At 33.1% G+C, this 26,130-nt stretch overlaps 4 protein-coding genes across 6 annotated transcripts; 3 read left to right on the plus strand and 1 right to left on the minus strand.

Moving 5' to 3' along the window:
• The first annotated feature begins 677 nt into the window (after window positions 1-677).
• On the plus strand, window positions 678-2,978 carry LOC116349937 (protein kinase C-binding protein 1-like). Its single transcript, XM_031781602.1, has 9 exons — window positions 678-851; window positions 1,001-1,205; window positions 1,268-1,428; window positions 1,489-1,552; window positions 1,635-1,803; window positions 1,859-1,941; window positions 2,009-2,103; window positions 2,175-2,367; window positions 2,440-2,978. Exons 2-9 carry the CDS (start codon window positions 1,047-1,049, stop codon window positions 2,869-2,871), a joined length of 1,356 nt encoding a protein of 451 aa, XP_031637462.1. The 5' UTR covers window positions 678-851; window positions 1,001-1,046; the 3' UTR covers window positions 2,872-2,978.
• A 563-nt stretch (window positions 2,979-3,541) lies between these two features.
• On the plus strand, window positions 3,542-11,272 carry LOC116349860 (protein kinase C-binding protein 1-like). The gene is made up of 9 exons (XM_031781476.1): window positions 3,542-3,703; window positions 3,927-4,106; window positions 4,301-4,476; window positions 4,553-4,803; window positions 4,859-5,001; window positions 5,070-5,099; window positions 5,169-5,179; window positions 5,255-5,447; window positions 10,358-11,272. The coding sequence occupies exons 2-9, from the start codon at window positions 3,945-3,947 to the stop codon at window positions 10,859-10,861; spliced, it is 1,470 nt and encodes a 489-aa protein (XP_031637336.1). The 5' UTR covers window positions 3,542-3,703; window positions 3,927-3,944; the 3' UTR covers window positions 10,862-11,272.
• Window positions 11,273-11,277: 5 nt separating this feature from the next.
• LOC116349859 (G-protein coupled receptor moody) lies at window positions 11,278-25,055 on the minus strand. Of its 3 annotated transcripts, XM_031781473.1 has the most exons (12): window positions 25,040-25,055; window positions 23,810-24,217; window positions 17,973-18,086; window positions 13,506-13,646; window positions 13,261-13,431; window positions 13,063-13,190; window positions 12,949-12,981; window positions 12,599-12,719; window positions 11,892-12,505; window positions 11,771-11,817; window positions 11,626-11,692; window positions 11,279-11,544 (listed from the first exon to the last, which is right to left on the minus strand). In XM_031781473.1, the coding sequence occupies exons 3-12, from the start codon at window positions 18,056-18,058 to the stop codon at window positions 11,489-11,491; spliced, it is 1,464 nt and encodes a 487-aa protein (XP_031637333.1). In that variant the 5' UTR covers window positions 18,059-18,086; window positions 23,810-24,217; window positions 25,040-25,055; the 3' UTR covers window positions 11,279-11,488. The 3 variants fall into 3 exon arrangements, with proteins under 3 accessions (XP_031637332.1, XP_031637334.1, XP_031637333.1); XM_031781472.1 differs by lacking the exons at window positions 23,810-24,217; window positions 25,040-25,055 and adding an exon at window positions 19,335-19,945 and having other exon boundaries at window positions 11,278-11,544; XM_031781474.1 differs by lacking the exons at window positions 23,810-24,217; window positions 25,040-25,055 and adding an exon at window positions 18,235-18,327 and having other exon boundaries at window positions 11,278-11,544.
• LOC116349861 (endocuticle structural glycoprotein SgAbd-3-like) lies at window positions 20,906-21,776 on the plus strand. Its single transcript, XM_031781477.1, has 4 exons — window positions 20,906-21,037; window positions 21,100-21,432; window positions 21,493-21,540; window positions 21,613-21,776. The coding sequence occupies exons 1-4, from the start codon at window positions 21,023-21,025 to the stop codon at window positions 21,706-21,708; spliced, it is 492 nt and encodes a 163-aa protein (XP_031637337.1). The 5' UTR covers window positions 20,906-21,022; the 3' UTR covers window positions 21,709-21,776.
• Window positions 25,056-26,130: the final 1,075 nt, after the last annotated feature.

The raw sequence follows: 26,130 nt of genomic DNA on the forward strand, positions 1-26,130 counted from the left end.
ATGGGTTTGCCAGCACAATTCCAGGGTGGCGCTGATGACACGCACCTTTGAACAGTCCATTATTCTGTACTTATGCACCATTCATTGCATTATTAATTTAGCAAATTATTTGAATACAATGGTTAATGGTTTTGTTGTATCAAATATTTGTATGCGCTATTTTCTATTTAAGAAAAATAATACAATAAATAAAATAACATGTAAAAATGATATAGTACATTGTATGTAAAACATATATCATAAGAAGAACATGTGTGCTCTTATTTTTTATTAAAGAAAATAATAAGCGAAAAATTACAAAAACCCTGTGAATTATTTCAATTTAGAAAAGACGAATTCATTGAAACATACAAACACCAAGAACTGATAAACGTTGACACACCGATGCTGATGATGCAAAAAATCTTACGAATGTGGTTGATGATTGATCAATGAATTATATCAACCAGAATTAAGCATATTTGTTTCTATGGTTTCTAAATAAATTGATTATTCTCTGATTTTTAATTTGAAAATCAGCATAGTTATTTCAAAGTAACAAATATAGATGTTTCTGATATTTAATCTCCAGTTGAATTGCCATTTCGAAATCTATTTAAATCAGCGCTACTGGTGGTCAGTTCAGAAAACATTTGCACTTGGCATTTCTGATCCACAGCTAGCCGATGCAGCGTCATTTACAACATCGATTCTTGGAACCAATTACATTTTTTGTTCACGAATAATTGAAAAATTGGCGAATAAAATTATTTTTTAATAAAACTTCTAAACAGTTAGATTTTGCACACAAGCCAACGAATGATCATATATGTTTATATAAAAGTGTAGACCGTCAATCGATCAGATAAGAGGTTTGTGTTTCTGTTCATTTATTCATGAATAAACAGCCATGTTGGATAATTGTACAGTACAATTTTCTCAAAAGTTGACATTTCAAAATTAATGAATTCATCAATGTGCGATTTACATTGACATTTTTATTTGATTTATTCATTTGCAGGTATTGACTCTACTTCACTTCCCATAGAGAGAAGAAAGCGGGGAAAATGGATTCGCGAAAACGCAGTTTTTTGTACGATGATTCTGATGACGATACACCGTTGTCGAAAAGAAAGAATAATATCAAGAAAACCAAGCGTGTTTCAGCTCCAAATAAATATTATGATTGCCCCGAAACTGCAACATCGCAAATAGAGAACACAAAGGTAACATTAAATCTATGTTTAAAATCACACAATAAAAATCGGACGTAATGAAATTTTCGCAGTGGGACGAATTTTGCTGGCATTGCAAAACTGCAAGCAATTACGAGGTCAAATGTTCCAAATGTGTTTTGTCATTTCATATGAATTGCATGCCCGAAACAGATCGAAATAAGGCCAATTGGACATGCCCAGAATGTCGGTGTGGAGAAAAGCCTGTCGAAACGTATGTTCACCTAAATGAAATGTTTTTACCGAAAATAAATTGACTTTGATTTCATTGCAGGAGTTTGAATGACAATGATTTGGATGAATTGCTTAAATGTGCAGTTGAACGGATTGGTCTACGTGTGAATAAAATGATTTTTTATTAATCATTTCAAACTATTCGAAAAAAAAATATTTTGTAATTATTTGCTTTTTTTTACACAGACTGGCACATTCATTGTACCGAAAGGATACGTCGACAGCAAGCTTTTGAAACGTGCATTGACGTTCGAAGACATAGTTGAAAAGGCCAATAACAAAACGTATTCAAACACCCATGAATTCATTTTTGATTTCAAATTACTGCTGCACTGCTGCACAATTCTAAAAAAATGTAAGAACATCTTTGAAATTGATCGACAAATTTGAAATTTTAATGCCGTTTTAAGGTAACAAGGCGGACGAAGATAAGAAACAGTTGGCTGAAACTCGCGAAATAGCCAAAAAATTGCACCAGAATTGTATTGAAGAGGTAAAAAATAAAAGTTAATTTATTTCTTTCCATTTGACGTAATTTCAACAAAACGTTTAAATTGCAGGTGAAGGAGTTCATGTTGTGTGGTGATTGTTATATCAGACGCGAGGACGAGAACGCCTTTACGCAAATTTGTTCCCAGCCTCATCTTATTTTATGGTAAATAAGAAAACATATTATTTTTGGGTAAAGTTTCTTAACTTTAATAACTATTTTATATAAACAAAAAGGGTTAAGTTTGAATCATATCCATACTGGCCAGCGAAATTGTTGAAAGTCAATAAAGGTCGTCTTGAAGTGTATTTTTTCAAAGATCACAATACAGCCTGTGTTTTGCCAAATGATTGCTTCCTATTTTCAAAAGAGGACCCAAACGTATACTGTACTAGTCGATTTAAAGCAGATGTTCAAGTAGCTGTTAAAGTAAGTACATGGATAGATTTCTATTCATGAAATATGCATAGATCTTACGGCATTCTTTTTCATTTCGTCTAGGAGACCGAAGAGTATGCCAAAAATATTGAAACAAAATTTGGAACAATTCGATTTGCCCCAAAATTCACTAAACCAAGTCTAGCAAAGTTGAACACACTGCATCTGGATGATATGATTCCCGGTTTTCGAAATCCAGCCCATCAAATGCAAAACACCAGTCAAATTGATGGCGTGAATGGAGGCCATATTGATGTTGATTCAGCGAAAGGTGTCAAGAACCCCTCCTTCATCGGTTCAAGTTTACAAAACAAACCATCTATACGAGATAAATTGGTTGAATTAGGTGAATACATAAGTGCATTGGAAGCGGAATATAATTCGCAAAAAGCAACAAATGAAAAAATTCTAAAGGAAAATGCATTGTTGAAAGCTGAATTGGCGCTAAAGCGGGAAAATATTGCTTGTGGCAAATGTAAACCAAAAATCCCATAGTACTTTTACAAAACTTCTCATTGAAATGTTTAGCAACTTTATAATTTTCATTTTGAATCATCAAATAATAGTAATACAATATTACATCTCAGTTTGTTTTTTATCAAAAACATACAGAAAAATAGAACTACTCTCATTAATTGAATTATAATAAATAAACATGGATTGAAACTTTGTCAAATTTGAAAAGAAAAATAGAAGAAATTAAATAAATCGATCAAATTTAATCGACTGTGTCTTCGATATTCAAATTAAGAAAATAAAAAGCGTTATACAGTATACTATACGAAATTGTTTGTATCTTTCAAATCAACAATGTGCGTGTATAAATGGCGCGAACGACTCGACTAGTATGTATATCCAACACGTAAATGATAAATATGAGAAACACTACAACGGCATGCGTACACTGACAAAACTAAGGTTATGATTTTGACAACAACGTGTTGTAAATGCTTATATTCCAACGAATGTTGTGAAGTAGCCAACAATTGTTGTCATTGTGAATACATACAATGGCATACTTCACAACATTTGTTGGAATGTAAGCATTTACAACACGGTGTTGTCAAAATCATAACCTTAGTTTTGTCAGTGTATAACACATATATAACGTACATACCAATACAGATGCGTGAACTTTCACATGCAGATGATTTTGTCGACAGTCGTTTTTTTTAAGTTTACGAGTTGTGTTTGACATTCTTAGACGGGACAGAAAGTAGAAAGTATAAACGAAAAAAAATAATAATATATTTTTGATCTGTAAAATATAAAAAGAACAAAAAAGTGCCTATTTTAATAACTAAGCAACTGGAGTTATTTTTTTTGTGTAGGAATAATTTATTACTACTCTCTATTTTTAAATCAAAGCTAAAAAAACTGAATATATTCGATTATAGTAGTTTTTGCAATATACGGCGAATCTTCATTTCTTTTCCAAATTATTGACTATCCAAATGGACCTTTATATTTTTTCATCTTTTTTATGAAGTGTTGACTATCAATGAACATTATTGATGAACAATTAATTAAAAAGAAGGCATCTTTTTCAGTGTTTTTAACCTAGAAAAATGTTTGCGCTTAAACAAAACATGTATTCAAGTGACGAAGACAGCGTACCGCTATCGCATAAAAAATATGCCCAACAAAAGAAATCTATACCAAGAATGGACTCTGAAACATCGCTGGATACAAATGAATCACTCAAAGGAACTGATTTGCTCGATTTAAAGGTATATTTTAACATTTTCTTAAAAGAAAAATTATTTTTATTATACATATGAACATCGTACCAAAAAATAAGACTCATAGCCATCCGATAAGTGGCTTCACTGAACTATTTATCGTATAATTGTATGTGATAATCAAATTCGTTCATTGTTTACATTAAAAATAAGTGCTATTCTTTTTGTATTTTCATATGTAGAATCGTAACTGGGATCAATTCTGTTGGAAATGTCACGGTTTAAGTGGCTATGAGGTAAAATGCTCGAAATGTCTCATATCATTCCACCGAAATGTAAATTGTATACCAGAACGGAAACGAAAAGGATCCGTTCGGAGGTGTAAGGAATGTCAATCGGCTGCCAAACCGGAAACAGCGTATGTTTTGTTAACAGTGTTAACACTAACATAAATTAATGAATAATTCAATAGTTGCTCTCGATATTTTCAACAGAAATTTCGGTGAAAACACTTTAACCGATTTGCTAAAACAATTGATTGAACATGCAACTCGGACGGTTACAGAACTTGAATTAGCTATGGATTTCATGATGACGGATGACTACCGAAAAAACGAATCATTGGTAAATCCAGTTACCTTTACAGACCTAGTGGGAAAAATCGAACGTATGGAATATAAAACACTACATGAATTTTTACTAGACGTTAGATGGATGCGACACAGCTGCGAAATTCACCACAAATGTAATGGTTCTATGACGAATTATGTATAGTCCTTTTAATTATTTTCATTTTTTAGCCATAAGAAACACTAAAGACAAACAGCTGATTTGTGGCAAAGTGACGGAATTTTTAAAAAAATGCGAAGAAGATATAGATATTCTCAAGAACTGTGGCGACTGTTACACGCACATTGATGATAGTCGGGATAATCCAAATTTAGTATGATGAAAATATTTATTTTTATTATTTTTGTTATTGTTTTCATTATTTTCTCTTACGCTTCTTAGGTCTGCTCTAAACCTCACATTGTATTATGGGTATGTATATTTGTTATTTGTTAACATTATTATAAATTATTTATTTATTGTATAATTTTTTTTTATTAGGTCAAGTATGGGTATGTTTTGTTAACATTATTATGAATTAATTATTTATTATATAAAATATAATATTTTTAAAAATATATTCTCAGTGAGTATCCTTATTGGCCCGCAAAACTATTGCGAATAGAAAAGAAAGTTGAGAGAGATCCGCTGTTGGTATTTTTCTTCCAAGAGAGAACAATTGGAAATGTTTCGTATTCAAATTGCTATTTGTATTCGAGAGAGGATCCAAACCTTTATTTGACCGATACATATAAAAATCAGGTCAAACTTGCAATGAAGGTAATAAAATATTACAACGTTTCTTGAAATGAACGCTCTAGAATAAAAACAACTTATTGTTTACTCGCATATCGAAACGCGACTCAAAACGGTTGCATATCAAAGCGAGACAATATTTCGTTACCAAAGGAATAAAGAACATTAACTTTTTATTATACAAAATGTGTAAGTTTCGTTTAGTGCTGATAACTAGCTACTGTTCTGCCTTGTTTTAGTAACAGAATTTTGTTTCGCTTTGATATGCGACGCAGTTTAACGGTATAAATATTTCACACTCTCGAAGGCTCGGAATAGAACACACAAAAAGTGAAAAAAAACTTCTTATTCTCAAATTTCATATACAATCAAATGGCTTGTATCAGAAATTTTTATTGCACAGTTGTGTGTCAGTAGAACGTTGTTTGTAAACACAATGCCATGCATTGAGAAATTACATGTAAGAGTGAGCGAGATAGCATTGAACAACGATTTGGGTGACAGAAATAGCAAATTTTTACAATCAGTCGCACCAGATAGTATTGGCCATTTAGTTGTGCATAAGAATTGAAAAAAAAATCACTTTCTTTGCTCTATACCGAGTCTCCGGGAGTTTCATATAAGGTTGCCATTTAGCAGGCAAATAACACCCATTAAATAATATGCGAATGCCAATAGTTATTGGGATGATAAGGAATGCGGATTTTTTCATCCTGATTTAACCCTCCTAGGTATAGTTCGAAATAAAAACAATATAGGATAGTTACGGTCTATTAGACCGTCCATACAAAATACAGGAAAACCATAAAAAAGACAAAACAAAGTCACACTTTTTTTCAAATTTTTGTATTTTTCTTTTTTGAAAACACTGAAAGAAGGTTAAAAGTTAAAAATAGGAAAGATCTTAAGAAAATTATCAATTTGAATCATCGTAATCATTTACATGAAAACGTTTTTTTTTTCGTTGAAAAAAAATATTTCGTTAAAAAAAATACTTTCTCATGTAAACAAGTATTGAAATACTGAATGGAAATGGAAAAACTTCCGATCGATTTTTCTCGCGTTTCCGATGGGAAAATCAAAAAAAAAAAATTCCAGCCATGTTATCCCCGGTGTGCTCGACTTCTAGAACACTTTGGACCAGGTTTGGGTCCACCTAATCCACAGGATTCCCTTCTAGCTACAACATCTATTACTGTACGAATCACCGATCGATTTTTCTTATTCTCGCTTAAAAAAGCTATTTACTGTAGAATATCACTTGAAATGAAGAAGAGATGATGTAGGGATGAGAATTTTGAACTTCCCGAACACATTGGACCAGGTCGGATCTAACTATTCCACAGGATGCACTTCCAGATTAAGAAATCTCATTGTCGCAGTGAGAGCTGAAAAAATCAATAATATCATGTGAGATGAATTGATCTGGAAGTGTATCCTATGGAATAGGTAGATCCGACTTGGTCCAATGTGTTCTGGAAGTTGATAATTCTCATCCCTGCATCCTCTTCACTTAATTTTAAGTGATATTTTGAAGAGAATTAGAAAAATCGATCGGTGATTCCTACAGTAATAGATGTTGTTGCCAGAATCGAATCCTGTGGACTAGGTGGACTCAAACCTGGTCCAAAGTGTTCTAGTAGTCGAGAAGTCCCATCGGGAACGCGTATTTCAATACTTGTTTACATGAGAAAGTATTTTTTTCAACGAAGTATTTTTTTTTTTTCAACGAAAAAAACGCTACTATGAAAATTATTTTGATGATTCAAATTGATAATTTTCTTAAAATCCTTCCTATTTTTAACATTCAAACTTCTTTCAGTGTTTAAAAAAAAGAAAAATACAAAAATTAAAAAAAAGTGTGACTTTGTTTTGTTTTTGTATGTTTTTCCCTGTATTTTGAATGGACGGTCTAATAGACCGTAACTATACGATCAAGTTAGGATTATCGTCGTTCTGGGATATTTTTTTTTACAGATCAGTGGCAGGATTTTAAAGAGGAATTGTCAAAACTCCCCAACATTTATGTGTGCGTGAACATAATATGTTTTTATACGAATGAATAAAGGTTGACATATAACCAACTTCATGCTAGTGCTATGAATTAAATTTTGTGAATTGATGGAAATTGTGAAAATTAAATAATAAGTGAATGTTTATTAAAATATTGCTAGTACAAAAAATGTTTAAAAATTTATTTTATTCTAAACAGATTAAAAAATTCCAAAATAATTAGTTCATTTTTCGAAATATCATAGAATTTTCAAACATTATTTTCATTCCGAATCTACTAGTAGCATGAAGTTGGTTATGAATGGTTCGGTCGAACAGCTGTTTTTTGACATTTTGTTTTGTTTGTGTGTGAGTAAAAGAGTATAAGAAACTGCGTTAGGGACTTTATAAAGGCATTTGACATTACCTCTTTTATTTTCAATATTTATTCATTATTCTCGCATAAAGGCAAAAAATTGATGGCAATCGGTCGACGCGTTCCGATATTATGATATTTTTTCTAAGTTTTCGGTCTAATAGACCGTTACTATACCTAGGAGGGTTAACCAGGTGACACAGAAAATTGAGTAGTATTTGAGAATTGAAGAAAAAAAAATTAATTATTTTTTTCCATTTTTTGCGATTTTTTACCATCTATATGGGAATGCCTGTATGAAAAACACGGAAGACCGCTGAAATGGCACTGTCGTACGTCTGCACATATTTTGCATTCGTCATTTCAGCGGTCTTCCGTGTTTTTCATACAAGCTTCCCACATAGATGGCAAAAATTGGCGAAAAATGAAAAAAATAATAATTTTTTTTTCTTCAATTCTCAAATACTACTCAATTTTCTATATCACCTGGTGAAATCAGAATGAAAAAAATCGCATTCCATATCATCTAAATCACGATCTGGACAAATTTTTATGTTCTGATCACATCACATGATATAGACCATTTAGTGGTGTTCGAGAATTGAGAAAAAAATCAGATTTTTTTTCACTGTTTGAGTGCTCTATACCGAGTCTCCGAGAGTTTCATATAAACTTGCTATGTGATGCCTATTGAATAGTAAGCGAATACCAATCGTGATTGAATCAATAGGCATCATTTGGCTATTGCACGGCGAGTTTATATGAAACTATCGGAGACTCGGTATAGAGCATAAAAAGTGAAAAAAAAATCTGATTTTTTTTCTCAATTCTCGAACACCACTAAATGGTCTATATCATGTGATGTGATCAGAACATAAAAATTTGTCATCTTTGTCACCCAAATCGTTGTCCAATGCTATCTCGCTCCTCCTTGTATGTATGAATGTTTACAACGGACATTCTATTCACACACACAACTGCGCAATAAAAATTTGATTGTACGTAGGCTGATCCATATATTTCTAGAAAAGCATATATAACGCAATCGTTTTTTATCAAAAATGGGTTTATTGTTTTTCAAAGTATTCGCCATGATGGTCGATACACTTTTGCATACGCTCGAACCACTTGCCGTAGCATTCATGCCACTCCGAAACCGATATCTCCAAAACGTGTGTTTTGAACGCATCAACTGCTTCTTCTGGCGACGAAAATCGTTGACCACGCAGTTTTTTCTTTACGCTCGGAAACAAAATGAAATCGTTGGGTGCTAAATCAGGACTGTACGGTGGATGACCCATTAATTCGATCTTTTGAGCGGTCAAATATTCAGTTGTGTGATGAGATATGTAAGAGCCCGCATTATCATGAAGAAGAACTATTCTGCGACGGTGGTTATTTTTTCTTAATTCACCAAACACTTCTGGCAAACAAATGGTGGTGTACCAGTCAGAATTGACTGTTCTACGATCCTCTAGTGGAACTGTTGCCACATGTCCACTAATTGCGAAAAAACAGGCGACCATTTGCCTCGCAAAACTTCGAGCGCGAACAACTTTCGTTGGATTATCTTCACTTTGGAAGACCCATACTGTCGACTGCTGTTTAGTTTCGGGCTCATACGCATATATCAACGATTCGTCGCCTGTGACGATGTTATAGACGGAATATGATGCACCGCGGTTATATTTGTTGAGCATTTCTTTGCACCATTTCACACGAGCTAATTTTTGGTCATCGGTCAATTTATGTGGAATCCAACGAGAGCAAATCTTTTTTACGGCCAAATGTTCATGCAAAATCGTTACATAACGATCTTGCTTTATCATGTTTCTGACAGCATCGATAGTTTCTGGAACAACAACCGATTTTGGACGACCTTCACGGAATTCGCCGATGAGCGAATGACGACCACGATTGAATTCAGTAAACCATTGATATACAGTGGCCTTGCATGGAGCTTTATCGCCAAAGACCAAATGAAGTTGATCAAAACACTGTTGAGATACACCCAATCCAAAGTCGTAGTAAATTATCGCACGAAAATTTTCACGAGTAAAATTCATTTTTTTGTTGAGACGCCATTTAGATGTCACTGTAAACAATACAAATAGCGCGCGTATGACAGAACGTTCTGAGATCGTTTATGCTACCAAATGTTAAACTTAACGAATATGACAATGGTTTGTATCGGACAACACTAAACTATTGCCAATTCTATAAATATATGGAGCAGCCCTCGTATATGAGATTTGAGAATAAGAAGTTTTTCCACTTTCTGTGTGTTCTATACCGAGCCTCCGAAAGTGCGAAATATTTATACCGTTAAACTGCGTCGCATATCAAAGCGAAACAAAATTCTGTTACTAAAACAAGGCAGAACAGTAGCTAGTTATCAGCACAAAACGAAACTTACACATTTTGTATAATAAAAAGTTAATGTTCTTTATTCCTTTGGTAACGAAATATTGTCTCGCTTTGATATGCAACCGTTTTGAGTCGCGTTTTGTTTTCATTCTAGAACGTTCAAATGTTTCATGTGATGATAACTACTTTATAATTTTAGGAAGCTGAAAAATACATTCGAAATGTTGAAAAAAGGTTTGGAGAATACAAATATGCTGCACCCAAAACAAAGCCAAAGAAAGACAAACTTGATACAGTTCATCACGACGAAACGATTCCTGGTTATCGAAATCCCCATTACAGACGGTTGCCCCCGCAAGAGGAAAGTGACACTTCGGATGATGACATTGAAAACGTTGAGACAATTTCTACAAATGAAATAAATTCAAACCAACTCCCAATAAACAAAAAAATTCGCAAAAATATTCAAGAGTGTCTGGAGTACACAACTGCTTTGGAAGAAGAATATAAGAAAGAAAAGGCAAAAACTGAGAAGCTCACAAATGATCTAATTGTCATTAGACAAGAGTTGGCAATTGAAAAAAGAACTCATGCTGAATTGAGAGCTAAATACGATGAATTGATGCAAATGCAATCAAAAAAAGTCCGCACTGAAAGTGAGGATTGGGTGCCAAATCTCATAATCAAAAGTGAAATTGTCTAAACACTTTTACTTGATTCAAATTCACATAATTTTCATTATTATTATGTTATCATGTTTGTTATTTCATATTTATTTTAAGAGATTCTTCTATAGATTGTATTACCTTTACAATATTCAGTTTAATTGAATCACTTAGAATAAATCAACATTACTAGATAAATGTCTTCAAATGCGTTACTGAAAAAAGTCAGTCAGCAAAAGCGTTATAAAATATATGGACGATGTCACGCTTTTGTTGGCGAACTTTTTTATATAACGCGTCACATACAGTTTTTGACACTATTGCTATTATTCTATAGCGCATTTGAAGACATTTATCTAGTAATGCTGATTTATTCTAAGCGGTTCAATTTTGATGGGCATTTCATATACAATAGAAACAATAATTGAAAATAGGTTGTTTTTATTCTGTTCGTTTTATTATGAGATTTTTTTTAAATTAATATCATACCTTCAATAAATTTGATTTAATAAATATAGGTACTAGATACTAGCATGTTTGAACATTTTTATAAGCTAATGAATTCTGATTTGGCACATATTTGGTTTTTTATCGAGTTTTTGTATTAATAAAGAGCTTACTACGAGCATTTTCAAAAAAAAAAATAGTTGATTGATATAATAATACTATTGTGGATCCATGTTACCGCGAATGTGGGACAAGCGATTTGGATGGGGAGAATCTATAGGACGATTATTATGAAAATATTTAATTATCAAATATCGCATCAATCGTTATTCATTTATCGAAAATAGCAATATACCTTGGCGATACGGTTGATGAGTCTGATAAGACGACGGCTGCTCCTCTAGATGGGAAACCTGTGATACCTTTTTTTGTTGAAAAAAAAATATATATGATTAATATTGTGATGAAGCTTGTGTTAATAGTGTGATATTTCACTGTACCATGGTACGACTGTGGTTGTAACTGAATGCGACATCTTTCCATTTCTCTAAAACGAAATGACATTTCTAAGCATCTTTGAAATCATCAAAAATGGAGTGCTATGCGAAAAATAAGACTTACCACCCATCGAACTTCCGGCTTGTGTAAATCCAAGTAATCGTCCTGGTTTGCAGAGAATGACCGTTTTGTACGCTTGTCGATATTGCTTGTTCATAATCACATAAATAATCGGATTGATGCATGACGATAAATACAATAAAATATATCCAATGATATGCAACGCAGGATACGAAACATTTTTATCGGCAATTTTTGCTACAGTTATCGGCAAATAACACATTACAAACGACAAAAATATGGCAAGCACCATTTTTGTAATTCTCCATTCGTTGCGTTTGACTTTGGCATCTCGTGCATCTCTTACACGAATTGGTTTTGGATTTGTAAATTTTCCTCTTGGTATTGTGTTTTGTTCTGTGCTTGAAACAGCCACTCCGGAATCACTTCGACTATTTGCACTAACATTTTCCATTGAAATTGCATTCGGTTCGCTCGCCATTTGGCTGGTACTCGTTGATATGGTGGGTATTTGAATAGTCGCTTGTGCTGTTTGTATATTTGATCTACGTTTATTTGTATCTTTGGTGACAATCGGTTTTGCTGCCGACATTACACGTAAATTATTTGGAATAGCATTTTGCTTGCTGGCATGCTGTCTCATCCGTTGTTCAGACCTTTCGATTTGTAAACAGAAAAAAAAACATCCACTTTGAATGTTGTACAGCACCAAGGGATATATTTGCTTTTGGGAGATGAGTGATACTCACTTATGAACGACCCAAAAAATTCTTGTATAACATCCGATGATTATAATGCATGGAATCACAAATGCAGTTACAAACAGCGTTGTTTTGCTACTGTGGCCCTGTTCGTCCGGCATAATTGAACCTATAGCATTGCAAATATAGTTAAAAATACATCATTGAAAGTCATCATAAAGGCAGAGACTATTTCTCAGAGAGATATGTGGAGAGGAGCATTGAGAAGAGAAAAAATGATTCAAATTGATAATTTATAATTGTAATATTTTACTCCTCAGTGCTCCTCCTCACATATATTGCTCAAACAAACAGTCTCTGCATAAAATAAACCAGTGAACCATTGAAAGTTATCATACAAGTGCCAAGATTGTCGTCTCGTTTGAAAACACCTAGCGAATCGAACAAAAAAATACATGAAAATACCATTTATGAACGAAACATTGATTCGAATATATCGATATGAAACTCACCCCACACTCCGAATAGCGTTGGCAATTGCATTCCATAAGCGAATATCCAACAAAATACAATCATAACAGCAATCCAAGAAGTTTTATAGATCCGAGCATAAGAGCTGTGATGTGTGATCATAATATACCTATCGTGAATTAAAGTAATTTCCTGCATTATTGGATTAAAGGTTTTCCATTTTATTCCATTCGTTTTACCTGTTTATTGTAATCATAGCGATGCACAGCAGTGATACGCCAACATTGCCGTATTGTAAAAATGGAATTATTTGACATAAAGCTGAATCTGGTATAAATATCCCTTGTATAAATCGGTACGCATTAAATGGCAGGACAATGACACAAAACAAACAATCGGCTATGCACAAACTGCAATCAATGTGAAAAGTGGTGAGAAAAGGTTGAAAAAACTCTATTCATTTCGCAAATCAAAATTTATTTACCTAATAATAAATGCGGCTGCGACATTTCGAACTTTTGGACATTTTAATAATGCTATCACTGTTAACGAATTTCCACAAATACCAACAATCATTATCAGAATAGTGGCTGCAGCTGCAAAATTCAATAATGGTCGACCAAATCTGAAAAATTCAAATGTAGGAAACATTTCAAAATAGTAAAGTCAGTTTAATTTGAAGTAAATAAAAATAAAATTAAAATGAACAAAGGAAATGTCGAGTTAGCTCGGCAAAATTTGGTATGTTGGTTTTTATGATGTCATTTGGTTCTATGATCGCACGTGTAAACATAAAATCTTTCATACACACATATTTGGGAGTAAAAGAGAAAAGCATACAGCTGAACACGCTTTCAAGCATCAAATGCATTAATCCCAACATTCTGTATCAGAGTCGGTTTACCTCTTTTACCCTTTGAATCCAGAGTCTACTCCAACTAGCGAATCAAACTATAAATTTCAATTTAAACATGAAAAACTCCGATTATTGTATGTAAAGCTGTTACTCGCTTATAAACTTTTATGCATGGATGAAATAAGGGTTTAACCAAAATCCTATCGAAACAGCAAGCACATTCATTCATTCATTAGCTGAAGCATTTGTTCGTGCTAACAATTTGAATTGCATCGTTGCTTTCAGGCAACAAAAACACGAACCAAAAGTCACGAGTTGGCAACAAAATGGAGATTTCATTGGTTTTTCTTTTTCCAAGTCAACCGAAAATTCTTTCGCACAAAAGTTTTCATGTTTTAAAGACAAAAACAAAAAACTAAAGCACTCTCTTCACTGCCATTTTCATGGTCTGTCGTTAAATGTGTACGAGTGAAAAGTGCACCCAAATTCCAAACAAATCATAAATAATGATGCGGCGACTTGGTATTTTGAGTCGAGTCATTAGCCGATTTGAAAGTTCATTTCCAAAGCTTACCAAGCAATTTGGTATAAATAAAAGTTTACGATTTGCTTATTGCGGTTTATGTGTGCATTTTACAATAAGGTATACGTATTTTGTTTTATTGGAATTTCATTGGTTCGTATTCTTTAAAGTAGATGAAAATTTAATGCCGCAAAGAGCTTATATATCGCTAAAATTGTGCTCTGCCGAGTTGTTCATATATGCGTGGTTTCAAGTGAAAATTGTTATACGCACATACATGGCATACCAATAGTGTCGAACACATGTTTTTTTTTGCCAAGTCGAATGAACGTCATTGATATATAAATGTTCCCTTCTTTTTGGCCCCGTTCGTCTCAATATTGCATTCAACCCCATTTAACTGAATCACTTCATTAAAAATTGTGCGATGTTGGGTATTTATTTTTGGATTCGAAAAATCATCGGGAACGAATGCAAGTGACCTAATTGTTGTTGTTGTTGTTGGCGCTGCTGCCGCTGCTGCTATTTGCAATATGCCCTATTGAAATAGGGATTTTTCATTAAAATTTTACAATCGATTTAATAGCATCGTCAAATTCTCTTTACTACTTCATATCATTCGTATGTTCGACATTGAACGTTGCCATGACCTGAAATTATTACATACAAAAATTACCGACATCCAGAAAATGCCTTCATTCAACGCATTACCATCGCTCAACATTATTTCGTCATATACGGCACAAAAATGTTTTCTGTTCATTCCATTTTCTTTATTTGAGCATCTAAAAATCATTTGAAAACATAATAGTAATGATAGCACATTTTTTTGTCTTGACCTTTTCATTTTATTTTGTGGCAGATAATAAACGGCATTGCCATAAAAGAATTTTTTGTATATGATCAAGTCAAACCAGCGTGGCACTTTTATGTACGCGGAGAACTAACTAAATGTTTTACAAATGCTAACCAAAAAGAAAAAAAAGCGGGAATGTGAAAAATGCATTTTGAAATGCGAGAAAGAACCTTTTTCGAGATGGAATCGTTGCGTTTAAGGAATTAAGGATGGAAAATGGCAAAAATCTTGCCATGATATAGTTACGATGCTATAGATTGTGTAGTACAAATCTGTAAAGTGTTCATCGTGAACAAGCACGGTACCGTTTTTTGACTCCATCCAAATTTAGTTTCAACGAATTACGGACAAATTACTATTGATGCCGTTGTTGATACTGATACATTTTTCATCTGATTATGACTTTAAAAAGATTTCACTATTATTGTTATACATAACATTACTTTATAGCATTCAAAAATTGATTTCGATGACAATTCAATATTAAATACCTATATATTCCAAGTACGTATCCATATTCCATATCCATTCCATTGCAACACATTTTTGAACACTATGGTATCTTAGGGGGTATACGCGAAGTCGAGAACTTATTAAACTAAGTCATGTAAAATGTACGAAAAAACCAAGGTTTTACTCAAACCATATCTTCCGCCCATTTTCGCTCATTGTGGAATACAATCATAGCTAATATCACGGCCGAAGCCAGCAGTGAACATTTAGGTGAGCTCGACCAATTTTTGGGTGAGCTGCAGTGGCGATTTAAAACTTTGATGTGCTCTGCAACGACTAATTTTTGTGAACAAGGAAATTCTATGAAATGTTCCTATTTTGATAAAAGTACCAAAAGACATGTGCGATCGAAGCGAGCAACATTTTTGACCAATTATGTTGTTTTTCTTTCGAAATTTACATTACGAACGTATATGAACCAGCGTAAATTTCAAATTGTCATAATTTTTTTTTTTCAAATAAGTTCTTGTCGAAAATTTAGAAATATTTCAATTTTTTTTGGGTGAGCTCGAATAGTTTTAGGGTGGGCTCAGCTCACCCAAGCGTGCCTCGTGAGTCGTTACGATGCGTACCATCTTAAACAGAGATTTAATCATTGTCATTGCATATAATGTGTCTATATACAAATGGATTCCATTCACTATTAAACATAAAAATGACGATTTTATATTATACTAAAAGTTGTTCTTAAACTTTTTGCCGTCCAACCATTGGAACAATGTATTTTATCGTAGTTTGTGACTTTTTGTTCACTTTATCCACCTCTATTGCTCCAGCAAATGATGTGAGACTTTGGCCATTTCCAACAAGTGAAAATCGTATAAAATCTCACATAAAAATGTACAAATCCTTGGCAAGGAACTTGTGAGAAAGCAATCGCAGCGATTTTTAACTTGATGGTTATTTAAAACGGGATACGTATACTACGTCGTAGTGTTTTTGTGTTCGTCATCACATTCCCGACCATTCCATTGCAGGGCTTATTAATTTATGACATGTGTATATGCTCGCAAAGTTGATCACATTTTTAGTTTGAGTTAAAACATGAAACTACCATCGCGCGTAACTCATTACATTTTGATGATTTTTTCAAATCGGGCGAAGTCTGAGCGCTGCAAGTACTATTTTATAGTTTTTTAAAGCCACAATCAATCATATATATCCATGTTGTGCAATATACACTCATACTTTATGGCTGACGTTGAGATTCAGCCCGAATGACGCACGAAAACCCATAGCAACAATTGTATTTTCATTCAGTTATTTAAAAAGTAATTTCTTTTTTTTGGCTCATCTGCACTACAGTCCATTGAATTCCCAGCAATTGAATTTTAACTATACAAAAGATTTGAGACAATTCTCCAAAAAAATAAATGAGTCAGAGACAAAAGTTTGAATGTTGTCATTGCCATTCAATTTTTTCATCTATTTTTGAAATGGCATTATTTACACAAATGACAAATTCCTCTTCAACTGCATTCCACTTATATGCGACTTGAATACGCATGCATGTTTCAAAACAACCATTTGATTCCACTTGGCTTTTGCTGGGGTCATTTCTTTTTCTTTTTCTTTTGCTCAACATCGGCTACATTTCATGCTACATTTATAGTTTCAACTCTTTCAGTATTTTATATCCAAAATTCTTTGTATAATATGCGTTATATGGAAATATGGTTGTTGGTTTGTTATTTTCTAAATGGAAACAATGTCATTTTTTGTTTCGTCAGCCAGAATAGCCAAATTAATATTGTGATCGTATTACTCTGATAACTTTATTCATTTCATTAATTTATTGAATTCATTCATGCCAATTTATTCTAAAATATATAGAAACAGTGAATCGTAGTCACGGCGAACTTCTTTTGAAATTGGGTCAAAGGTTTTGATTCGGTCTTGTGTCATCTAATTGAATATATTCGATTAGATGGAGTTATGTGAAGAACAAATTGCTCAAGATGGAATATATTATGCAATATACAACCATACTATATTTTGCAAGCTGTTTATTTTTTTATTATTGTACATAGAACGGAGCATTGACGCTAAAGTGATAAAAAGATTTTATGCGTGACAATAGATGTCTTTAGTCATTCTTACTAATTCAGTTAAAAGTCTGACAGATATTTCAAAAGTGAAGGCATTGAGAACACCAAATAAAAAGTTCCAATCGATTAAATTAGTCCGTTGTTTTTTTTTTCACCTGCTTAATTCGCCTGGTTCATTGGCATATGCGTGTAGTTTTGCCGAAGTGTAAAGATGTGCGTCATTTAATCCATATCGGTCCATTTTGGCTGTAATCCAAGTCGGATCGTATCTATGCAGAAAAAAGAAAAAGAAAAAACAGACAATGAATCAAATTGTTAGAATGGTGTCCTTAAAACACTTGTATTGTCTGGCAATATTATTTTAAAAATAAAAACAAATTATAGAAATTATTGTAATGAAGGCTGCTGGTTGTTTACCAAATGTGCGCCGCACCTACACATTTGCCTCTCAATTAGCTCGAGAACGAACAGAATAAACGATTGTAGAAAACATAAACGTATACGACGGATGAACGAACAAACATAAAAAAAACTGCTCAAAAGTCAATGACAAAATTGGATATATTGAATATCATCGATATGATTTCATGCACAATTGACGTTTTCCTCCCATGCTAGCTGCATCACTGAACAAAAATAAAAGAATAAACGACGTTGTCTCTAATTTTTTGAATTGGTCAGTGAACGTATCGAAAACGAAACTTAGCATTTACACGCTATTTTGGGTAGTAATGTGAGCAGCAATAAAGATTGTGGAAATAAATGAGCATATTCCAAATATGTATTATAACAATAACAGTAATTGCCATTCGAATCGAGTTATATCAATAAAATGGAATCGTTTTGTATGCGCTCTTCTTATTCTCTTGCTATGTTGTAGTTGATGTTGCAATTGAGAGAATTATTCAAGTGTATTGCATTTGGAATGGTATGTGGTTTCTCCCAATGTATTTTATTGAAGCTAACAGATAACTCTGACTCACTACATTCTAATTGAAACAACAGTAGCGTGACCAAACGTGCATATGTGAACACAAAATGAAGCGGTATGCTTGATTTTATTTCATTTTGTAATCACCAAATGTGATTCCTCATAACTACTGCATCTAATGCGATCGAAGATTTTATGAATTAGAACAGTGGAATTTTCTCGGAATGGTAGTTTTTCTTCTCATATCCGGACATTTTTATTTAAACAAATCCCATAAACTTTTCATAACAAGCACACGTATTTTGGCATCGTTCACAATCGAAATGTCAGTAGTGATGATACATCCGATTTTTGTTGTTTATTTTATTCTTATGATGTTCGACAATACCGAAAAAGATAAACAACCACAAAAATGTGTTTTTCTGTTGTTTTTTTTCTGCCTACAAATTGGTTTTATGCTCAGGTTTACTACTTGGCAAATATAAACACTATAGATATGTACGTTGCTTTTTTTGTATTGTATGTTTGTATGCCCTGTACGGTAGCGTACTTTGCTTCCTCAGTATCGCAAAACACGTATATTTACCTTTTGTTATGTCGAAATGGGTACCAGTAATCGCGCATTGTTCAATATTTGACTTTTCGTTCGTGTTCACTCTATTTCTCTCTTTTTCTATTTGTTAAGCACCGACCGAAGTCAACACATTCGATTCTCTGTTATCACTATCGCTTCCGATCTGTTTGCATTTCCATTCAAGTGGATCGCAATCAATTTCAATAGTCGGATCGGTCAGATTAGGCCTCAAAAAATCAACAATGTATTGACAAATAAATGGATTTTTTCAATGCAAAATATTTATTCTGATATCAAACACTGCACTTATATACCATGTTTAAAAAAAAAATCTGTATATTTTTCCCCAATCAAAACAAGTAACACAAATCACGTTCAGCAACCTACTCGAATAGTTTATTGTTATTTAGAGGTGAATGCCATTCAACCGGTCGAAGAATTTAATAGTTAGTTGTCGAAAAATACCATAAAAATGACACGATTTTTTGAAAAGTTTTGTCACATAGAAAAAACAATAAAAAAAAACAAAAGTAAAACACCAACGGTTTTTATATGACTTAATAAATGTTCTTTGGTATGTAGCTTATGTTGCACGTGCAGCGCATAGATTATTCTACGTCGTCTGTCTCCTAAGCATAACGATTAACTAAACGATAAAAGAACAAACGTTTTTTGTATAACTCATGAATTGCATCAATGAAAGGAATAACAAACAATACGATATCATCCAAATTGTTAATGAACATTCGACATACAACCGACCCATTTCATGTGTATGTATGCATACAAGCATATTGGTTCGGCTCGTTTTGGTATTTGTACATGAGTACAAATTAGCTTAGTTACTAATATCTCAAGCAGGCTATATATAATTTTCCTTGCGCGCTATGTGCGCGTTTAATTCTGCTTAGTTCAGTAATAATAATTAAAACAAATTAAAATTTAACTCGCGAAGAGTTTTTTTTTTGTCTGAAAATGCGATTAAAGGAAAATATGAAGTCTTTTTACTGAACGCGATTCTATACCAAATTTCAGAGAAAAATTCAAATTATATTTCTGGCATTTACTACTTTTGAATATGGTATTTTTTAAAGTTGAAGATTCATGTAGCACGGATGTGTTACTCAAATTTTGAACAATCAATTTTATTACCATCAACTATGTATTGAATTATTCTTCGAAATAATATCAGACTATTTAGAAGATAAAAGTAAAAATCTCTGAACACCGTTTGTAAATTGAGATCAAGGAAATAAAATTGGAGACTTTTTATATGTGATTTATGTGGTTCTAATCAATTTGGTTTATTAGCACAACCGGTTTAATTCTTGCCTCGCCGCCAATTTCATATTAAATACTAAGATGATTTCAACGCGCATCAACGCATTTCGTTCAAAGTAACATTGATCAGCAAACGTGGTTCTTCTGACCTTTGACAAAAATTTATAATTTTATTGCGATAGTAGTATTCTTTTAGCAACTAATCTAACAGAAATTCACACATGATTAACATTTATAAGATATAAAATTCAGATTTTTTCTTCTAGAAACGTGTGATCACTTTCGATTTTTTTAAAAAACAAAATCAATTCCAGTTTTTCGGCTATATAAGTAGCATGACTTCTTTGTGATCTTAGCCATTTGTTATTCGTTCGTCGAATGTGAAGGATTTCGCGTTAGTGCGACAAAAGTTTGTAAAAATGAACGTCAAAATTGTGAGTTGAATGAAAATTACTTTGAAGAAAGGTCTGATTTTAAGTGAATATATTTTCTGTAGATTTTCATTGTGGCATTATTGGTGGCTGTGGCGGCAGCCGGTGTTTCTCGTTCAGCAAAAGAACCAGAAAGTGAATCCGAAATTCAAATAGAGGAGGAAAAACCAGAGGAAATAGTAGAAGACCATGAAGAAACAGAAGTAAAACATAAGCCAGATTTAAGCGCTCACAAGCCCGATAAAATTGCTGTTATTAAGTCAAAAACTCAAACCTCAGATAACGATGGAAATTACCAATATCAATTCGAGTCAAGCAATGGAATTGTATCGAATGAAGGTGGTGTAGCCGGTCAAATTGTTCAAGGCAGCACCACATGGATAGCGAAGAATGGCGAGGTAATTGATTATATTATTTAATTCAAAAACTAAAATTGATTAATTTATTTCTAAAAATAGCCCTTAGCAATCAGTTTTGTTGCCGATGAGAATGGCTATCGTCCAATGGTATTTTGATTTGATTAAATTGTTTTCGTAAATAAGATTTCAATATATCAATTGCTTGTTTTTTTTTCGTAGGGATATCATCTCCCAACAAGTCCTCCAATCCCAAAATCAATTCAACGAGCATTGGCATATCTTGCAACGAAGAAACCGGACAGCAATGACTACTAATAATAAGTATTTTAGCTTTTTTTTAAATAAAAATAAAGACGTTTCATTGAAAATGAATAAAATAGAAATTGCCTCTTTGAAATTGTAACAAGTTCATCAGAAGTTGAAACATCAAATATGCGACAGTTTTGAGTGTGTAACTCGTTGAGTATTTGAGTTTGCTCTAAATTAATATTAATTAAAGGGTCACAAAAGTGATCTTCACCAGTCATCAACACAGTTCAAACATTTAATTGAGCCAAATGAATGTGTATGTGCTTCACTAATAAATAGCCGTTTGTATTTGTATTTGTGCTAGTGATGGTCAGCATTGTTTGTTGTACGTAACGCATATATCTCATTTTTATTGGCTCGTTTTCAACGCTGATGAAAGAATTTGTTGCTGTTAGAAACGTTGTAAGACTGTTGAAAACCGGGAGTTGAACATGGCCTACAATGGTTTTTGGTACGAAAAAACGCACACCCATTAAATACAACTCGAAGCGGAAATATGACAAATAGATGAAAGTAACTTGTTTGATTCATTTGTGAAATTGGACATCATATTGGTCTCGGGCATCCAGTATAAGATTTAAGAAGGGGAAGGTCTCAACGGGAAATATCCGAGACAAAAAAAGAACATTTATGAGTCATAAATCCTAGCATAAATCCACATAGAAAATCTATGCTTATTTACATTTCCTATTGACATTTATTTGTTTCAGCATTTTTGTTGTTTGTTCGACGGGGCCTGTTCTTTGGCTGAATGTGGGGCGATCACATTCATCAATGCTCACAATTACGGCCAACGCTTATGAATTTTATTGATTTAATAGAAGAAAATTGCTAAGTGATTGAAATATATTCGGCATGGACTTTGTAAATGCATGCGACCAAACGGTATACAAAAGACAGAGAGAAGCATTGATTTTCGGTTTCTCTGTGCATATGTTAATGTCAATTATTGTCACTTGTGTTATATTTTAATTGAATTTGTCTCGATTTATTTCACTGCATTTAAGATGAAAATGTTCAGTGTTCACAGCCACTTTTCGTGCAGAGTATAAATTTGAATTGCTGCTACCTCCATGAATTCAATAGGGCTTCGCCCACAATTCGTTACCACTAATCAATTTTAATGATGCACGTAGGAATTTCAAAATTTTCATCCCATTGATATTTGTTTCATTTAAAAAAAATCGTGGAAAATTAAATGGTTTTTGTATGTCAACGACAGTAAATAAAACGTTGGTACATTTATTGAAGACCTTTAATCGAATTATTTGATCGCTTACAGAACAACGCATTAAATTTAAAATAAATGATTTAATGTTAACCAAAAATGGTTTGAATGCAATGAAATCACATAATAAATGATTTAAATCCATTTCAATACAATAAAATATTATGCTTTTGTATAAAAATCTCTTTGATCGACTACACTGATTCAATCCGGGTTATCAAAAGATTTGAGATCAATTGATTTGACTCATGATTTGAAAATCATGATTTGATATGATGCATTCAAATCAAATTAGTCATCTGATTTGATTTGGTTTGGCCAGTCAGCTAAAATCGTTAAATTATGTATGTCATGATTTAAGGTGTGAAAAAAACGGGGAAACGTCAGTGTAATATGAGTAATGTGATGTCACAAAATATTCCAAGCTTGAGCTTAAGCGGCATTACTATTAATAGCATTTTTATATTATTTTAATCTAGTCGGATAAACCAGTGGATTGACTCATGAGGCTTACTATCGTATGAATATCTAATGTGGAAGTGGTATCTGTTAATTATGAACAAGTTTGCGTAGTCTTTATTCCAACAAATAACGTTGACTCGAAACATTAAGTACAATTTTAATACAATCTTAGAAGCAAGTTGTCAAGGTGAGGCAATTGAAAATAATTTAACCGCACGTCCAAACAAGTATGTTCGTTCTCGCATCTACAGGCGACAGAGTTTTTAACATCCAAAGTACTGTGCTCAAACAATAAACTTTGTGCTAAATATGTTGACTCAAAACGGTTGGATGTTGATAACCAAATGAAATATATTTTCTCTTCTTTACTCGCACATTGCGGAAATATCTAAATGACAAACTCAAACAATCGCTTACCTCTTTTTCGGTTGGAAATGTTTACACAGTCTTGAGAATTATGGTAAAATGTTTGTGGAAATAAAAAAACCGCATGAATCATTCAATCGTTTCAATGGAACCAGTTGTTTCGTTTGAGACAATATTACTGTGATGGGCTGACTCAAGCATATATGAATTCATATGTTTAAAAAAACGTTTATTTTCGTTACGATCAGCAAATTATTGTGATCTGTTGATTTTTCGATATTTGCATTGCTTGTTATCGCAAAATGTTGTCGTCACTTTTCTCTGTTATTTACTTTTCCTGTTCGGTTATATGCTTAGTTGAGTTGAACACTTTCTTGAGTCTCTTTTTCTCTGTTTTTCTGCTGAGTTTTAAAATCAATTAACCAATGAGGCGGAATAAAAATTTTATGATGATTTTATCTGTAACATATGAAGTATTTATAACAATCAAGCACGCGCGCAGTCATAACACACTAAAATACACTTTGCTGGAATTAGTTTGCCACACAAGCAATTTTCAAACAGTCTATATAGATATGCAATTGAAATACATTTGTGATGAGAATTATAAATGATCACTTTTGCATTTGTATGCTTTTTATTTCACTCGTACGCAATATTCAATTTACTTAAAATTAAATGCACCGCACATGAAGCAATTTGCAAATAAATCATTATTCATTGCTGTTGCGTTCACTTCCACTTCATCAATCGTACGAAATAAACTTTCTTGTTATTTATTTGGAGTTTATTTTCTAAATAAACACTTAAAAATGTCACATTTAAAAGCAATCACTCAAATAGCCATGAAATATTTTCGATAATTTTTGGCAAAAGTCTCATTAATACAAAATAAAATAAACAAAGTGTGAAAAATTTGACACTGAATAATTCCATAACGGATGGATATTGAAATACGTGCGTGACCGTCACTGAGTTAATCGGAAAAGTAACTGCAGCAACTACGCCAACATCCAAATCGATTGAACACGAAAAATTTTTTGAATTTGTTTCATTCGAATCGGTTCTGTTAGTTAGTAGCACCGCTCCCTAGACATCGATCAACTGATACACGCCACAACATTTTTAGCCGCGCAAACAGCAGTACATGTATCACACTGAAAATAACACACCGGAATCACAGCACTCTTTCAATTGTAGTGTGACATATGAGTGAAATGAAATAACTAAAAGCGAACTGAATGTGAGTGAAGAAAAAAAGGCGACGGCAATAACAACAACCACAACAGCACCAGCAGCAGTACAGCACATCTCTTGTGGGGCCGAAAGCGAAGTAGAGAGCGAAACACACCAGAAAAACCAACGACCATAAATTCAATTAAACTGAAATCTCTTCGTCACCGAATTGCTAAGTATACAGACGTTACGTGCAGTAGAAATAGAGTCGGGTATAGAGAGAGAGCGCGCCGCGCACTTGTCTCAGGAACATAAATTATATATTTTTTTTATATTCGTATACAGATTTGTTATCCCACCGACAATTACGAATGAATTTAAATCGTTATGCGAATCTTTTGCATGATGTTCAAAATATGTGCTCGATTCGTTTCGCAATTCTTCTTTGTTTGTCTTTCTCGACAACGACTTAGCACCACAGTCTTATTCTTTCGTTATCACACTGATTTATTCTTATCGATAATATACTCTTACTGATAGCGAAGTGTTAGAACAAATCGATTGAAAAATAAATAGGAAAATACGCACACACCTGAATCCAATTCACTATCGACTGCATTAAATGTGACTGAACGACTGAATCGGATGAATCAATGAAATACCTCAGAATGAATCAACAACAATTCACCATAAATGATTCGATGTTTTTGTTATTGACATTCGCTTATGTGTCGATTTGTTATGTCTCTATCTTCTTCCATCTTCTTTACTTGAAACGTACAATTTCCTTGTGCTCGCCACGCCATAGACACAGTTAAATTATATTTTTTCCGGTGCACCTCAATTCGTACAGTTGTCGCATTTATTTTCATTTCATTCGTTGGAAAAATACTAAATAATAGTGTACTGATATTTGTTAATTTTTGTGTTTTAATTTAACAAATTTTCATTTTTCTGTAACATTCGCGACCGAAAAACGCCAGCTGCATATTCAATTGAGTTATATGAAAAAGCGACAAATTGATTGTTCTGAAGAAGAAAAAATATATACAACATTTGTTATTATTTCAGTGGGACAAGCAGTGTTGTTGAAAGAACGAATGAAATATCCTCGCATTTTGGTTTAAATTGACGTCTCCTGCTGTTTCGTTTGATTTCATTAAATAAATTCTTATGGAGTGTGATACGAACTACCA

Source organism: Contarinia nasturtii, unplaced genomic scaffold (genome assembly GCF_009176525.2).
Source record: "Contarinia nasturtii isolate CC-2019 unplaced genomic scaffold, AAFC_CNas_1.1 Cnas_scaffold_3175, whole genome shotgun sequence".
NCBI lineage: Eukaryota > Metazoa > Arthropoda > Insecta > Diptera > Cecidomyiidae > Contarinia > Contarinia nasturtii.

Excerpts from the sequence above, each read along its gene's own strand:
- LOC116349937 (XM_031781602.1), top strand. The coding sequence starts at position 1,047 with ATGGATTCGCGAAAACGCAGTTTTTTGTACGATGATTCTGATGACGAT. Across the intron at positions 1,942-2,008 it reads ACCAGAATTGTATTGAAGAG|GTGAAGGAGTTCATGTTGTG; the intron begins GTAAAAAATAAA and ends TTTAAATTGCAG. Across the intron at positions 2,368-2,439 it reads ATGTTCAAGTAGCTGTTAAA|GAGACCGAAGAGTATGCCAA; the intron begins GTAAGTACATGG and ends CATTTCGTCTAG.
- LOC116349860 (XM_031781476.1), top strand. The coding sequence starts at position 3,945 with ATGTTTGCGCTTAAACAAAACATGTATTCAAGTGACGAAGACAGCGTA. Across the intron at positions 4,477-4,552 it reads GCTGCCAAACCGGAAACAGC|AAATTTCGGTGAAAACACTT; the intron begins GTATGTTTTGTT and ends TATTTTCAACAG. Across the intron at positions 4,804-4,858 it reads CTGCGAAATTCACCACAAAT|CCATAAGAAACACTAAAGAC; the intron begins GTAATGGTTCTA and ends TTCATTTTTTAG.
- LOC116349859 (XM_031781472.1), bottom strand. The coding sequence starts at position 19,372 with ATGCGCGATTACTGGTACCCATTTCGACATAACAAAAG. Across the intron at positions 12,982-13,062 it reads AACGCTATTCGGAGTGTGGG|GTGTTTTCAAACGAGACGAC; the intron begins GTGAGTTTCATA and ends TCGATTCGCTAG. Across the intron at positions 12,720-12,948 it reads AGACGACAATCTTGGCACTT|GTTCAATTATGCCGGACGAA; the intron begins GTATGATAACTT and ends GCAATGCTATAG.
- LOC116349861 (XM_031781477.1), top strand. Across the intron at positions 21,433-21,492 it reads GGATAGCGAAGAATGGCGAG|CCCTTAGCAATCAGTTTTGT; the intron begins GTAATTGATTAT and ends TTCTAAAAATAG. Across the intron at positions 21,541-21,612 it reads AGAATGGCTATCGTCCAATG|GGATATCATCTCCCAACAAG; the intron begins GTATTTTGATTT and ends TTTTTTTCGTAG.